General features: G+C 35.9%; 2 protein-coding genes across 5 annotated transcripts in view; both read right to left on the bottom strand.

The window, feature by feature from the left end:
• LOC136028819 (uncharacterized) overlaps positions 1-15690 on the bottom strand; it is a 314462-nt gene that overhangs the window by 183032 nt on the left and 115740 nt on the right. The gene's annotated exons all lie outside the window — the stretch shown is intronic.
• LOC136028815 (uncharacterized) overlaps positions 1-15690 on the bottom strand; it is a 75741-nt gene that overhangs the window by 10342 nt on the left and 49709 nt on the right. For all 4 annotated transcript variants that reach the window (XM_065706724.1, XM_065706726.1, XM_065706727.1 and 1 more), the window contains one exon: positions 10131-10297. In XM_065706724.1, coding sequence (XP_065562796.1) covers positions 10131-10297 — 167 coding nt within the window. The remainder of the gene's footprint in view (positions 1-10130; positions 10298-15690) is intronic.

Here is a 15690-nt window from a genome sequence, read left to right as displayed (position 1 = left end):
CGACAACACTTTCTATGAAAACCTTATATGCTCCCAGGGCATAAATTACAACCTTTGCCCTTGATGATTGTGGGGGAGTGTCATCTTCAAAGACATAATTACCAGACCTTTCAACTACATTTAACAAAATGGCTATCTCAAAATTTTGATTGGATGCGTCTTGAGAAGTGGTGGGCTGGGGAGGGTGGTTAGTTGCGCTCCAATCACTTTCAACTATTGAAAGGTCTACTAGCCCTTTCATTTCCAAATCTAATGAGCCCTTTTTGAAGTTTCTAGGACAAACCTTATATGCCCCAAGGGCATAACTTACAACCCTTTTCCCGAGGGCTGTTGGGGGATTTTAATCCTCAAAGAAACAATTTCCAGACCTTTCAACTATATTAAAAAAAAATGGCTGCATCAAAATGTTGATCGGAAATGTTGGGGAAATAATGAGCATAAGAAGAGAGGGAGGGGCATTCACCTTCTGATCACCTTTGACTATTAATAAGGGCACTAGCCCTCTAAATTTCCAATCAAATGAGCACTTTTTGAAGTTTCTACGACACTTTCTACTACAGACTCTACTACACTTTCTATAAAAAACCTTAAATGCTCTCAGGGCCTTTGAAACCTTTGCCCTTGAGGACAGTGGGTAGGTTGGGGTTGTCATTCTCAAAGACATGATTTCCAGACCTAACTACGTTCAACAAAATGGCTATGATAAATTTTTATTGGACTTGTTTGGGGAAATGGCGGGCGTGGGAGGGGGCTAATTACTCTCTAATCGCTTTCGACTATTGAAAAGGGCACTAACCCTTTCAATTTCCATTCGAATGAGATTTTTTTGAAATATCTATGACAATGCTTTTTACAACAACCTCATAACCCCAAGGGCATAAATTACAACCCTTGTCCCGAAGGCTGTGGAGGGGGTATCATCTTCAAAGACATAATTTCCAGACCATTCAACTATGTTAAAAAATGGCCCTATCAAAATGTTGATCGGAACTATTTAGGGAAAAGAAGGATGTGTGGAGGGGGGCATTCACCCTCTGATCACCTTCGGCTATTAATAAGGGCACTAGCCCTCTCAACTTCCATTCAAAATAGCCCTTTTTGAAGTTTCTACGACAACACTTTCTATAAGAACATAGATGCTCTAAGGGCATATATTACATCCTTAGCCCTTGAGGGCTTTTAGGGGGGAGGTCATCATCAAGACTTTATTAAAAAAACAAGTTTTTCAACTAAGTTAAAGAAAATGGTTTTGTCACAATTTGGATTGGATGTGTTTGGAGAAATGGTGTACATGGGGGGGAGGGGTTAGTTACTCTCCGATACCTTTCGACTATTAAAAAGGACCTTTCAACTAAGTTAAAGAAAATGGTTTTGTCACAATTTGGATTGGATGTGTTTGGTGAAATGGTGGGCGTGGGGGGGGGGGTTGTTACTCTCTGATACCTTTCGACTATTGAAAAGACCTCTAGCCCAATCAATTTCCAATCAAATGAGCCCTTTTTGAAGTTTCTGCGACAACACTTTGTATAAAAACCTTATATGCCCCAAGGGTGTAACTTACAACCCTTGTCTTGAGGGCTGTGGGGGATGTCATCCTCAAAGACATAATTTCCAGACCTTTCAACTACGTTAAACAAAATAGCTATATCAAAATGTTGATGGAAAGTGATTGGGGAAATCATGAGCGTGGGGAGGGGATGGGGGAATTCGCCTTCTGATCATCGTCGATCATCGTCTGATCATCGCACTAGCCCTCTCAATTACCAATCAAATGAGACCTTTGGAAGTTTCTACATCAACATTTTCTATAATAATCTTATATGCCCCCAGGGCATAAAATAAGACCTTTGCCCTTGAGGAATGGGGGTGGGTTGTTATTCTCAAAGACATAATTTCTAAACTCCTCAACTGCTTTAAAGAAAATGGCTATTTCAAAATTTTGATTGGATGTGTTTGGGAAAATGGTGGACGCGGAAGGGGTTTAGTTGCTCTTCAGTCACTTTTGACTATTAGAAGAGGCACTAGCCGTCTCAATTTCCAATCCAATGAGCCCTTCTTGAAGTTTCTATGAACACACCTTCTATAAAAAAAACTCTATGCCCCCAGGACATAACTTACAACCATTATCCTCTGGGCTGTGGGGGGGGGGGTTGTCCTTCTCCAAGAAATAATTTCCGGATCTTTCAACTACGTTGAACAAAAAGGTTATCTAAAAATTTTGATTGAATGTGTTTGGAAAAATGGTGAGTGTCGGAAAGCCGGTTAGTTGCCCTCCAATCACTTTTGACTATTAAAAAGAGCACTAGCCCTTTCAATTTTCAATTGAATGAGCCCTTTTTGAAGTTTCTTCGACAACTCCTTCGATACGAGGTGCATGTCTAAACAAACAAACAAACAAAAAATAATACATTGTGCAAACATTGTTCTTTACTTAGGCAGCGCTACTGCGCTGCTTATGATAAGATTCTTCACAATATAGCTTTTGAGGAATTGAAGTTCCCAGTGGCTAGAAATGATGCTATTTTTGGATGCTAGAAATGCATCCAATTTAAGCTTTAATAGTTTTTTTGTGCTTAACTAAAAAAAAAAAGTTTCCAGATCAGTAAAATCAATCAGTCCCACCAGTCAAAATTCAACCTATGGAGTTTTATTATATCGTCACCTATTTTGTATTTCATCGTCTTTGCCAAATCAGATTTTGGATTTATATGCTTTGACTTAAACCAAAAATATGACTTAAAGTAATTCAGACGTTTTCAAAATCCTTAGAATTCCTTTCAAAGTCCAAACTCACGATCCTAATGACCCAACAAATGTATAAATGACACTAAATTGGATTTTTAATTTATTCAAACCAAAGAACTTCATAGTCTAATTTTCGGAAAATATGATAGTACACAATTTGGTCGACGATATTTGTAGTTGTGGTATTTTGAGTGAACTCTACCGTAATGCTCTTAAATTCCTGGCTGTTCCGAATTTCAGGCTAAAATCTTCAAAGCTTGACCTTTGTCCAAAAGAACCAGAAAAATATGCTAAGAGTGGAACCAGCTTAGCTAGTATGGAGTGAATGAAGCCTCTTATTGTTTAAAGTTGATAAACATTTGTATTTCAAGGACAAAAAAAGAGGATTGGGCCATACATAGTTTTCGTTTAAGTAAAGCTATATACGAACAGCTCATAAATTATCTCATAAACTATCATAAACATAAACATAAACAGCTATCATAAACATAACGTTTATGTTTACTATCATAATAAACATATTATGTTTACTATCAAAAGCATAAACAGCTCATAAATTATCACATAAACTATCATAAACATAAACATAAACAGCTATCATAAACATAATGTTTATGTTTACTATCATATTATGTTTACTATCAAAAACATAAACAGCTCATAAACTATCTCATAAATTTACTGCGCAATGGTGTGGAAATGGATTTACAATCTGAATTTAGATCCAAGAGCGTGTTTTAAAGCTTATTAAATAAAAAAAACAAGTTTTTTTAACTGAAAGTAAGGAGCGACATTAAAACTTAAAACGAACAGAAATTACCCCGTATATGAAAGGGGCTGCTCCTTCTTCAACGCCCTGCTCTTTGCACTAAAGTTTGACTCTTTCTCTCAACTCTACTTTTTAAAACAGTAAAAACTTTAGCGTAAAGAGCAGGGTGTTGAAGAAGGAGTAGCCCCTTTCATATACGGGGTAATTTCTGTTCGTTTTAAGTTTTAATGTCGCTCCTTACTTTCAGTTAAAAAAAACTTGTTTTTTTATTTAATTTCTGAACGTGTTTTTAGTTAATCCATGTTTTGATTTCGGCTCTCCGTAGATGAATAATTAAAGCGAAATTTTCATATTTATTTATTTGGCTAAATGGCTTTCCCATGGTTTTGATCGAATGATTTTGCGAAAAAAGGAGGGGAAGGAGGCCCAGTTGCTCTCCAATTTTTTTGGGTACTTAAAAAGGCAACTAGAACTTTTAGTTTTTACGAACGTTTTCATAAATAAAAGATATACGTAACTTACGAATTAGCTTACATAACAAACTTCTATGTTCGTGTGTTTTTATTACGTATATGAGAAGGTTCGCCCACTCGTCAATACCTCGTCAATAACTCTTTGCATTAAAGCTTAAATTTTGTTTCCTGAATCACAAAGGCCGTAGAATAAATAGTTGAAATTACTAGAAATCCTTTAGCGTAAAGAGTGAGGTATTAGGAGGAGGTGAACCCCTTATATGCGTAATATTTTCTGTTCGTTTTAAGTTTTAATGCGACTCCATGCTTCCAGTTGAAAAAAAACTTTTTCATATTTATTTTCTCTTTGTTTTTTTGAATAATGCTAGAAAATGCTGCACCCCCTTTATGGAAATCTTCTTCCCCCATGACAAATTCCTCCATGGAAAATTTCCCCCGCATAGCCCCCTCTTCTCAACCCCCCCCGTTCGAATGAACCCTCTCGCAAACATCTAGGACCACTGGGTCTATACGATCACCCCTGGGAGAAAAAAACAACAAACAAACAAACAAATAAACACGCATCCGTGATTTGTCTTCTGGCAAAAAATACAAAATTCCACATTTTTGTAGATAGGATCTTGGAACTTGTACAATAGGGTTCTCTGGTACGCTGAATCTGATGGTGTGATTTTCATTAAGATTCTATTACTTTTAGGGGGTGTTTCACCCTATTTTCTAAAATAGGGCAGATTTTCTCAGGCTCGTAACTTTTGATGGGTAAGATTAAACTTGATGAAACTTTTATATTTAAAATCAGCATTAAAATGCGATTCTTTTGATGTAACTATTGGTATCAAAATTCCGTTTTTTAGAGTTTTGGTTACTATTGAGCCGGGTCACTCCTTACTACAGTTCGTTACCACGAACTGTTTGATAATGAAATATAATGAAACACTTTTGGGCAAAATACAGCCAGCTAAACAAAAAGAATAAGTCATAAGTTATATCTTCAAAATACAGAACAAATGAGTGGAAATATTCCTCTTTGAGAAAATTTAAAAAGAAAATACAGAAGAAGAAGAAGAATAATAATAATTAAAATATACTTAATAAGAGGAAACTAGAGGAAATTTAAGAAGACATAGGAGGAAATAAAAGAGAAACACGAGTATTAATAGGAAATAACAACCAGAGGAAATAAAAAGAGATATCAAACAGTTCGTGGTAACGAACTGTAGTAAGGAGTGACCCGGCTCAGTAGTAACCGAAACTCTAAAACACAGAATTTTTATAATATTAGTTACATCAAAAGAATCGCATTTTAATGCTGATTTTAAATATATAAGTTTCATCAAGGTTAGATTTACCCATCGAAAGTTACGATCCTGAGAAAATTTGCCTTATTTTAGAAAATAGGGGAAAACACCCTTAAAAGTCATAGAATCTTAACGAAAATCACAACATCATATTCAGCGTATCAGAGAATCCTACAGTACAAGTTTCAAGATCCTATCTGCAAAATGTGGAATTCTGTATTTTTTGCCACAAGACAGATCACAGATGCGTGTTTATTATAATAGGGAGAAACACCCTTATAAGTCATAGAATCTTAACGAAAATCACACCATCACATTTAACGTATCAGAGAATCCTACAGTACAAGTTTCAAGATCCTATCTACAAAAATGTGGAATTTTGTATTTTTTGCCACAAGACAGATTACAGATGCGTGTTTATTTGTTTTTTTTTGTTTTTGTTTTTCAGGGGGTGATCGTACCGACCCAGTGGTCCTAGAATGTTGCAAGAGGGCTCATCCTAATGGAAATTAAAAGTTATAGTGCCATTTTTATGTGACCAAAAAATTGGAGGGCACCTAGGCCCCCTCCCAAGCTCATTTGTTTTCCAAAGTCACCGGATGAAAATTCTGAGATAGCCATTTTGTTCAACATAGTCGAAAAACCTAATAACTATGTCTTTGGGGACGACTTACTTCCCCACAGTCTCCATGAGAGGGGCTGCAAGTTACAAACTTTGACCTATGTTTACATATTGTAATGGTTATTGGGACAGTGTACAGACGCTTTCAGGGGGATTCTTTCAGCCGGGGGGGGAGGGGAGGGGTTTATGCGGGGGAACCTTTCATGGTGGAATTTGTCATAGTGGAAGAAAATTTCCATGAAAGGGGCGCAGGATTTTGTAGCATTTTTTTTAATAAGACAAAATAAATATGAAAAGTTTTTTTCAATCTAAATTAAGAAACAGAATTAAAACTTAAAACGAACAAAAATTATTACGCGTATGGTTCACCTCCTTAATACTTTGCTGTTTTTGCTAGGGTAATTTTATTAATTTCAACTATTTCTTCTATGGCCTTTGTGATTCAGGGGTCATTCTTAAGAAATTGGGACAAAATTTAAGCTTTAGTGTAAAGAGCGAGGTATTGAGAAGGGGGTGAACTCCCCCATAGACATAATAAAAACATACATTTTAAAAACTAAAATGCCAAAAACCAAATCAAAACATGCATTAATTCAAAAAAGTTCAGAAATTAAATGAAAAAACAGGTTTTTTTTTAACTGAAAGTAAGTAGCGACATTAAAATCTTAAAACGAACAGAAATTGCTCCGTATATGAAAGGGGCTGTTCCCTCCTCAACGCCCCGCTCTTTACAATAAAGTTTTTTACTGTTTTAAAAAGTAGAGTTGAGAGAAAGAGTCAAACTCTAACGTAAAGAGCGGGGCGTTGAGGAGGAAACAGCCCCTCCCATATACGGAGTAATTTCTGTTCGTTTTAAGTTTTACTTTCACTCTTTACTTTCAGTTAAAAAGACTTGTTTTTTTTATTTAATTCTTACTAAAAAAGAACAAATCATATTTTTTTTCATCTAATTAAAGAAGAATGAAGAGGAAATAGTCCTCCGAGATAGAAAAAAATATAATAAGAAAATAATGAAGAAGGAGAAAAAGACATATAAAACGTATAAATTTAAGAAAATGACGGTAGAGGAAATTGAAGAAGAAATATGAGGCAATAAGAGAGAAACGGAAGTAATAGTAGGAAATACAAACCAGGGAAAATAAGAAGAAATATTTCAACTAAAAAAGAACAAGTCAGAACTTATTTCTTCTAAACAACAAAGAAATATGAGGAAATAGTCCTCTTAGATAGAGAAACTCCAAGAACAACATATCAAAGAATAAGAAGAAGACATATAAGATAAACAAATTCAAGAAGATGAAAGTAAAGAAAGTTTACAAAGAGATAAGAGGAGATAAAAAAGAAAGAACGCACCATAATAATAGAAAATAGGAACCGGAGGAAGTAAAAATAAATATTCAAACAAAAAAGGGAACAAGTCAGAAGTTATTTCTTCCAAATAAGAAAGAAATGAGAGGAAATAGTCCTCTTGAATAGAGAAACTGTAAGAGGAAAATATCAAAGAAGAAGAGGAAGACACATAAGACAAAGAAATTTAAAAAGATGAAAGTAGAGAAAGTTTAAGAAGACTTATGAAGAAATAAAAAAGAGACACGCGTAATAATTGGAAATAGAAACCAGAGGAATCAAGAAGAAATTTTCTGACTAAAAAAAAAAGAACAAGATGTTATCCTCGACTTTTACTTTGTCAGAAACTAAACTCAGTTTTTATCATAGGTGACCACAACCAAAATTAATGTTGTTGGAAACGGAGGGCTGAGTTTTGTGATTTTCAAATCTAAGAACTAGGCAAAATATTCTATTTTTGTGCATCTTAATGTGTTTACGTTAATTCCCGAGGCACGCACGCAAGTATTGCGTGGTTGGCCTCACTAGCATCCTCCTGGCAATATAAACAGGCATACTAAAAATATTGAATAGATTTAGCATATTACAATGCTAAATAAGTTACCTTCTAATATTAAGAACTAAAGCACAGTTGAGACGAAACAAGGCTACTAACCAAAGTAAGAACATAGAGTCCTTTGCGTGACTGAGCTCATACCGTAAAAAGCTATTGAATGTTTTTTCTCTATCGTTCCGTGACTGTTGACATCTTGTTTTAGCTTTAATTCTAGGTTGTTAATATGTTGATCTTTACGTCTAAGCGGTCCATTCTCTGTGATTTAGTAAAAAATTGCGATTTTATTAGTTAAAAATAGGGGATAAATGGTTAAAAAAGTAGAGTTTATGAAAGAAACGAATCCTCAGGAGTTCAGCCAATTCGAAAAAGGCATTTTCATGATACAACGTTCCAACAGATTCTAGGATGGTCCCTCCCCTGACCTACTCATTGAACAAGTGTTGATGCAATCCATAAAAACTAATTAATGTTAATATTATTCTTATTATTTTCAAATAAAGCTTTACTACAAATCAAGTAAAACTTTACTATCATAAAAACTCTTCTTGGTTGCCAAATTCCCTGACTCAGAAATTCCCTGTCAGAGAGGGCAGTCCAGTGCACATCGAAAAATAAATATACCCTCATTCAAAATTTATTTCATTCAAATTTCACTTATCTACTTATTAACTAACGGTAGAGTCAACAAACTACCTACAATATCCCCTCTTCCAATTCCCTACCTCACAAAAAATGACTATATTTATAGCTTCATTCAAATGTCCTGTGTGTCATAAAAATAGCTGCATATGGGCAAGTGACCACAAATATGCCATTTCCATAGTTTTAAGCTTTTTAGAAACTGGTAGAGATTTTACCTCGCAGCTCATTTTGGTCTTTGATAAACCAGAACAAGTCTAAGCCTAGTTTGGCCTTTGACATGCCAGAACAAGTCCAATTTTATCCGTAAAATATTAAGATCAAAATCAAACATTTTCTGCCACCTGGGCCCGTCTTAGGTTTATTCATGCGTCTGAACCCTGATTTTATAATTTTTTGTTTTTTCCTTCTTTTTTTTTATTTGGAAGTTCGCATTTTCGTCAGTGTTGCCATGTTGAATCCTTGCAATAAATGAGCAAAAGCAATTTTTTAGACTTTTCAGCACTTTTTATCCGTAGAGATCCAAATATTAAAAATCTATTGATTTCCAAAGACAGCTTCTAAGGATAGCTATACATTCTTAAACTTTTAGGTACCTGTAATGTGTTGAGAAAAAACAACTGTTTTCTTAATGTAGTAATGAAGACAGCTAACCACTTTAATGAGACCTTGTGATGACTCCCCCGTCCAATCACCTAAGGAGCCACGTTGAAACTTAAAACGAGCAGAAATTATACCGTATATGAAGGGGGCTACCCTTTCGTTCAAGTCCTCGTTCTGTACGATAAAATATTAAAGTTCTTTATACATACTTCTCATTCCAATTCAACGGCATCTATGTTCGAGAAATCTTTCATAAGGTATTTTGCCAAAAAGTCGAACTCTAGCGTAAAGACCAAGAGACTGAGGTGGTAGCCCCCCTGATATACGGAAAAAAAATTTTCGTTTAACTTTTAACGTTGTTCCTTACCTTAAGCTAAATTTTTTATTTAATTTCTACTTGTTTTTAAAATCATGCTGAAAACTTCCCATCACCCTCCGTGGAAATCCTCACCGGAAACTTTCTTTTTCGTGGAAAACTCTTCCCGTGGAAAATGTCCCCTCCCCCTTTACAAAATTTATGTATATTTCCTAACACCAATACTACATGTAAACAATTGCCAAATGTCATTACTTACAGCCCTTTACCTGAGGACAGTGGTTGGTATTGTCATCCCCAGCTGCATAGTTCTTAGACCTTTCAAGTATGCTGGACGCAATGGCTGTCTTAGAATTTTGATCAGATGTGTTTGGTGGAAAAGGGGCGTGGGGAAGCTACTTAACCTTCAATATCCGGGCTGCTTAGAAAGGGTCATGATTTTTTTTTCTTTCGAATAAGCTCTCTCTCAATATTCTAGGAATATTGATTCGATACGATCGTGCCTTGGGAAAAAAACATACAAACACGCGTCCGTGATCTTCTTCTTGCAAAAAAAAATAGATAAATAAATAAAAAAATCCATATTTTTACAGAAAAAGGACCTATATAGTAGGGTCCCTTGGAACCTCTACAGATAGGGCTTCCGATGTGCGGAAGGAGATTGTGTAATTTCTATTAAAATCAATTTGCTTAATTCCCTGCTTCTGAAATACAAATGTAGGGTTAATATTCTGGATGAAGAAACGTTATTCAAATAAATACCTTCTATTTTTGTTTTGTTCTTCATCTTCTTCAAAACCAAGGTCTGTAATTGTGCTATAATCAAGTGACATTAAACTCAATGTTGAAGCTCGACTAGAAGACCATCTGTTCATTTTACTCTCTGGCATACTTCTATCCAGGTTGACCACCCAGGTATTCAGATGATCCTAAATTGTTCCAAATATTCAATAAATACATATTTAGACGTTTTAAGACGTAATTGTTATGCACTAGCTCATTTGTACTCGGATCAGGATATAAGCTATGGATTTGTATTTCTTTACAGCAAAAGACCATGGGAAAGTTCCATGTTATTCAGGTTGTGGTCGTAGGTTCAAGGGTGGGGGTAACGATTCAAGTCAAAGGTCATCTCGATGTCTGTCATAGCAGAAATCGTGACTTGGATTAATGTTTGTTTGCTCCCAAAACGTCCACTGGAAAACCAGCTAGGGTTACCACCCAAGGTGAAAACTAAGCACCTTTTCTTTTCGTAAAGTCGCTAATAAAATACCAAAATACAAATTTTTGAATTTATTTCTATTCGTTTTTGGTTTTAATGTGGCTCTTCATTTTTGTTTGAAAAGCTTCTTTTGTAGAACAGTTTTTTAGATTAATTTATGTTCGTTTTTGGTTGGTATAGCTTTTTCATTTGCAAAGGAAATAATATTTTATATTTTTTCGTTTTCCCCCTTAAGAATCCATATTTTGGCTTACCATTTGTATGTTTGTATTTGTATGTCAGGAATTTTTCAATAATATGTGCCCTTTTGAAAACCTGGACATCGCTTAGGTAGTACCAGTTGTAGTTGTTGTAGCAGCAACTGCAGTAGAAATAGTCGTAGTAGTTGTGGTAGTAGCAGTTGCAGTAGTAGCTCTAGTTGCAGTAATAGTAGTTGCACCAGTCGTAGTAGTAGTAGTAGTATGCATATTTTTCATTTTGCCTAGTACAACATCCCATTTAACATGCCCTAAACGTTTCAACTTAATGTCCTAGACCATTCTTGGGATATTGCTGATATGCCCTTTTGACATCTAGCATACTTAGAGTGTGCTTTGATTTAGTTCAACATGCACCTAAAACATTAACTGAAAAATTGAACTTCCTACTTTCAGTATCAGTAGTAGTAGTCATAGTAATTGTAGTGACAGCAGCAGAAATAGCAGTAGTAGCAGGATACATAGACTGCTCTCTGGTTAGTCAGACGAAACCCTTGAAGAATTAGATTCTTTGGAAAAGAAAAGGTCATCGAATCTTCTCACTGGCTCTTCGTAAAGATAAATTCGGGGTATATGTTGTGACACTTTTGATTGAGAAATCAGCAGCTCCTTTGTTTTCCATGAATAGAAATGGACCATCCACGAGTTGGACCGTTATTCTTATTTTTATTTATTTTTATTCTATTATTTTCAATCCGTTTGTAGGGGTAAGGGGAATTGATTTGGGAAGGACGCGTGTTTCACGGTTCCATCGGCAAAGTAATGCACACGGATTGTAAAATTGTTCCCCATATAGCTTATGAAGATAACTTAAACCAAACTACTACTACTACTACTAATAACTCACTGCAGCACCAAGCCGCCTGAGGCCAACACAGCTACGCACGCTCCTCCTCCAGCCTAATCTATTTAAAGCCTCCCTCTTTACACCCTCCCAGGAAGTTCCCATTTCCTTTAAATCTTTATTTATGACATCCTCCCAACCCAGACAAGGACGACCTGCTTCCGTGTAGCCCCAGACGGTTGGCCAAAAAGGACAATCTTCGGTAATCTGTCATCCTTCATCCGTAGAACTTGGCCTAGCCATCTCAACCTTTCTTTCATTATAGCCCCAGAAAGCGGGATTGAACCATACTTTTCGTACAACCTACTGTTTGAAATACGGTCAGTCAGCCAGGTACCCAGAACAATCCGTAGGCAATTTCTCTGGAAAACATCTAGTAAATGTTCATCTGCTTTTCGGAGTGCCCATGCTTCAGAGCCATATTTGACCACTGTCATCACTGTAGCTTCCAATATTCTAATTTTGGTTTGTAGACTTATCTTTCTATTCTTCCAAACTTTTTTTAACTGTGAAAAAACACCCTGGGCCTTAGCTATTCTATTTTTAACATCTTCACTGCTCCCACCATCTTTACTAATAATACTACCAAGGTAACTGAAGCTCCCAACCTGATCGATCTTTTCGTTACCTACTGTCACCTGTTCATCTTCACTTATTCCTAGCCTTAGTGACTTAGTCTTCTTAACATTAATTTTCAAGCCTATTTTAGCACCCTGAACTCGTAAAACCTCTAAAAATTCATTCATTTTGCTCACACTTTCATCTAATATGCTTAAATCATCAGCATAATCTAAGTCCAGGGGCGTTCTTCCTCCCCATTTGATTCCATGGTCTCCGATTGCCTTTCCTGTGCTCCTTAAGACGAAGTCCATCAAAATGATCCACATAAAGGGGGATAGAACACAACCCTGCTTAACTCCTGATTTAATACAAAACCAGTTGCTAACCTCATTTCCTACCTTAAACCAAAGGTCTAAACATAATACCCTGGGTTACAAACACCTTTATGAGCTGTTCCCAGAATGATGATAAAGCCTCTTTGATCCACCAGCTCTTTGAAAAAGCACGTTGATGATTCTTAGTGAATTTCTCCCAGCACTGAACCTGTATGAAACAGCCATCGACACTACGTCAAACCTTTTACTGACAGACTGTAGAGAGCCATGATAACGACTAATCTGTCATATTAGTCCTATTTTGGTCTTTTGAAGTGGCGCCAACAACTTTTTCGAAGTAATTGCCTTCCAGGCTCTGGTGCGCAGGAGATTTTCTACCGACCAAGCTGAGTTTCTAAGAGAGATGTTTGAAGAAGGGGATTAATATGAATCTGTCATATTTGTCCTATTTTGGTCTTTTGAAGTGGCGCCAACAACTTTTTCGAAGTAATTGCCTTCCAGGCTCTGGTGCGCAGGAGATTTTTCACCGACCAAGCTGAGTTTCTAAGAGAGATGTTTGAAGAAGGGGATTACTAAGAAATAAATCTCACCTAATACGTCTGTAGCTTCCTTTGCCATAAGCCCTCATTATCCAGCATCCAAAACTGAGCAAATGTCTTAGCAAGAGCTCCGGTCTTAGACTGTAGACCTTGAACAAAAGGCCCGTCATAATTTATCAAGGAAGTATGATTCTTATTTTCATGCTCTTAAGCAAACCGGCAGTCACCCAAGCGTTTAAAGTTTCTCATATTTTACCGATAATGCACAGATGGGGTTTTGACTAACTCATAAAACCAATTACCAGATGTGTCAAAATATGAAACCGTGTCAATCACACCCCACACTTGCTCAGACTAACGTACAATTAAACGTTACAGATTCGTTTTGGAGAAACGACAAGGAGCATTATTTCACAATGCAATTCTCCAAGACAAAGATTCAGGAAGTGCAATATTAAAAAATAGGCATAGGATCTGAAAAGTCATTTACCAAGTCACAACTACAAAGAATTGGTGCAAAAAATTATGTCAATTAGATTAGCGCTGAATACAAGAGTAGCTAGAATAAGTAAGGAGAAATGGATGAATGCGGTATCACTCATTTATCCTTACAACACCAGTAGATGACTTTAAGTATGCATACATTACCCAGCCTACTTAACGTTAGCCTTCTAATATGGGATAGAATCTATTTCCAGTATCACCAGCATTCTTTTAAAATTATGCTGTCAATCTCGCAACCGATATCTATCTTCAATTTTTTTCTTCACTGATTAATAGGTGGCAGAGGTTGTGGTTGTCTCTTCTGGTTGACTGTTTTGATAAGCAACAATTTGCCATTCACTGACAATAGATTCTGCTGTAACAGTACTGTCATCAGAATTTACCCTGCTGCTTTCAGAGGTTACAGGTGAGATATAATAAAATCTAGTTTCTAAACTAGTTTTTTAGATGGGAAAATCACCAGATTTGGTGGCAAATCACCAACAGAGGTAAGCCAGATATCATCTGGTTTCCCGGCATTATCTCCAGCAAGAGCTCACTTTTAAACTGAAGTATCTTTGGTACCCAAGAATCGTTAGTTCTACAATGGGTGTAGCTGAGTCTAGAGGTACAGTGAGGATGGGCGATAGTTCTTATACTCTAATTTCAGACGAAAGAGTAAATAAGTCTTGGATCAAGTTCAGAAGTTCAACATTGTTTGACTTTTCAACAATCACACTCAAGATTCTGGCCAATCAGGCTCAAACTTCATAGTTGAGACTTGGTTCAAGATTCAGCTCACTGTTTAAACGTCATTCTAAGTGTTTGCGGTTGACCGTGTTGTTTTCAAAGTGTCTCGTTGGATTGTCGGCCGCAGAGATTTGGCCAGGACTTATTGGTCATTTTTTCTAAGCTGCAGATAAGAGAAAAGCTGAATTAAAGGTTCATATATCTAAATTTTATATTAATGTGAATTTATCTCTTTTTTTAGAAAGACATAAAAAGTTGGTAAAAGATTGAAGAAGCGGTTGCTATGTGGCAACCTATTGCTGTGAGTGTGAACTACTAAACTTCTGAGTGACATTTTAAAGCTCGTTCGTTCAAAACTGGAACAGAAAATCCAATGATAACCAGATGCAAATTAAAAACCTTGGTTATATATGAAAGAAACACATTAGTTTTGAACCAAACTGAAAATATCTACGTTTCTTTGACTTAACCAATCGGTACAATAAACTGGTAGCTCTGAATATTTTATCGGTGCGGTAGAGACTCATGTGCTTACGCATGTCGTTTACTTTTGTCTAGCGGTAGTTCTCCTATTTTTCCAAAATTTTCAGTAGAGTCACCCAAATTTTCAGATTCCTCCAAAAGAAAACTTACCTTCCGATACCATCCTGAAAGTCGGATCTTTTAATTTCTTCCTCAAAACAAACTTTCTGCAAGGATCCATGAAACTTTTTGTAACCTTGCGTTCTTGCATCTCTGAATGATTGTATTCATCCTGATATTATTTCCAACCATACAGAAGACAATAAATAAACAAAGAAATCTAAACAAAGAATCTTTTTTTATTTTTGTAAATTCAATCATTTCCAGAATCTAAAGGATACAGAAAAAATACCTCTGTATATTTTACTAAAGATAAGTTACTAACAGAACTATAATGAAAATTTTAGATTTTCTACCTAGCCACCTAGAATTCCGTAATCTTGGCTGAACGCTGGTGTTTCCCTTTTCAGCGGTTTTTCCTGACTTTCCTCTACTTGCCAACAAAATCAACAAAAATACCGAACTGCAACATAATTATTTCTATTTTTTCTAATTAAAAAGAAATCCTACTTTAGAGCATCTAATCTTTTAAAGCATCATAATCTTTTAAATAGCTGATAAATGGCTTTTAAATGGTTGGTAGACAATATCACCGGTGATTATAGACAAAAATGTGTTTTTAGAAACCAGAGCCATTTATTTTATTTATTTTTTTTTACAGAGAGGAAGGGTAAATGATTTATCTACTGACGAGTAATTTTACGGAATAAGTGCAAAGTTTCGATAAAAATTTTTAAATTACAGAAGAT

The sequence above is a fragment of the Artemia franciscana genome, chromosome 7, assembly GCF_032884065.1.
Source record: "Artemia franciscana chromosome 7, ASM3288406v1, whole genome shotgun sequence".
NCBI lineage: Eukaryota > Metazoa > Arthropoda > Branchiopoda > Anostraca > Artemiidae > Artemia > Artemia franciscana.
Note: the sequence above shows the minus strand (reverse complement) of the source record. Positions and strands in the feature narration are given on the sequence as shown.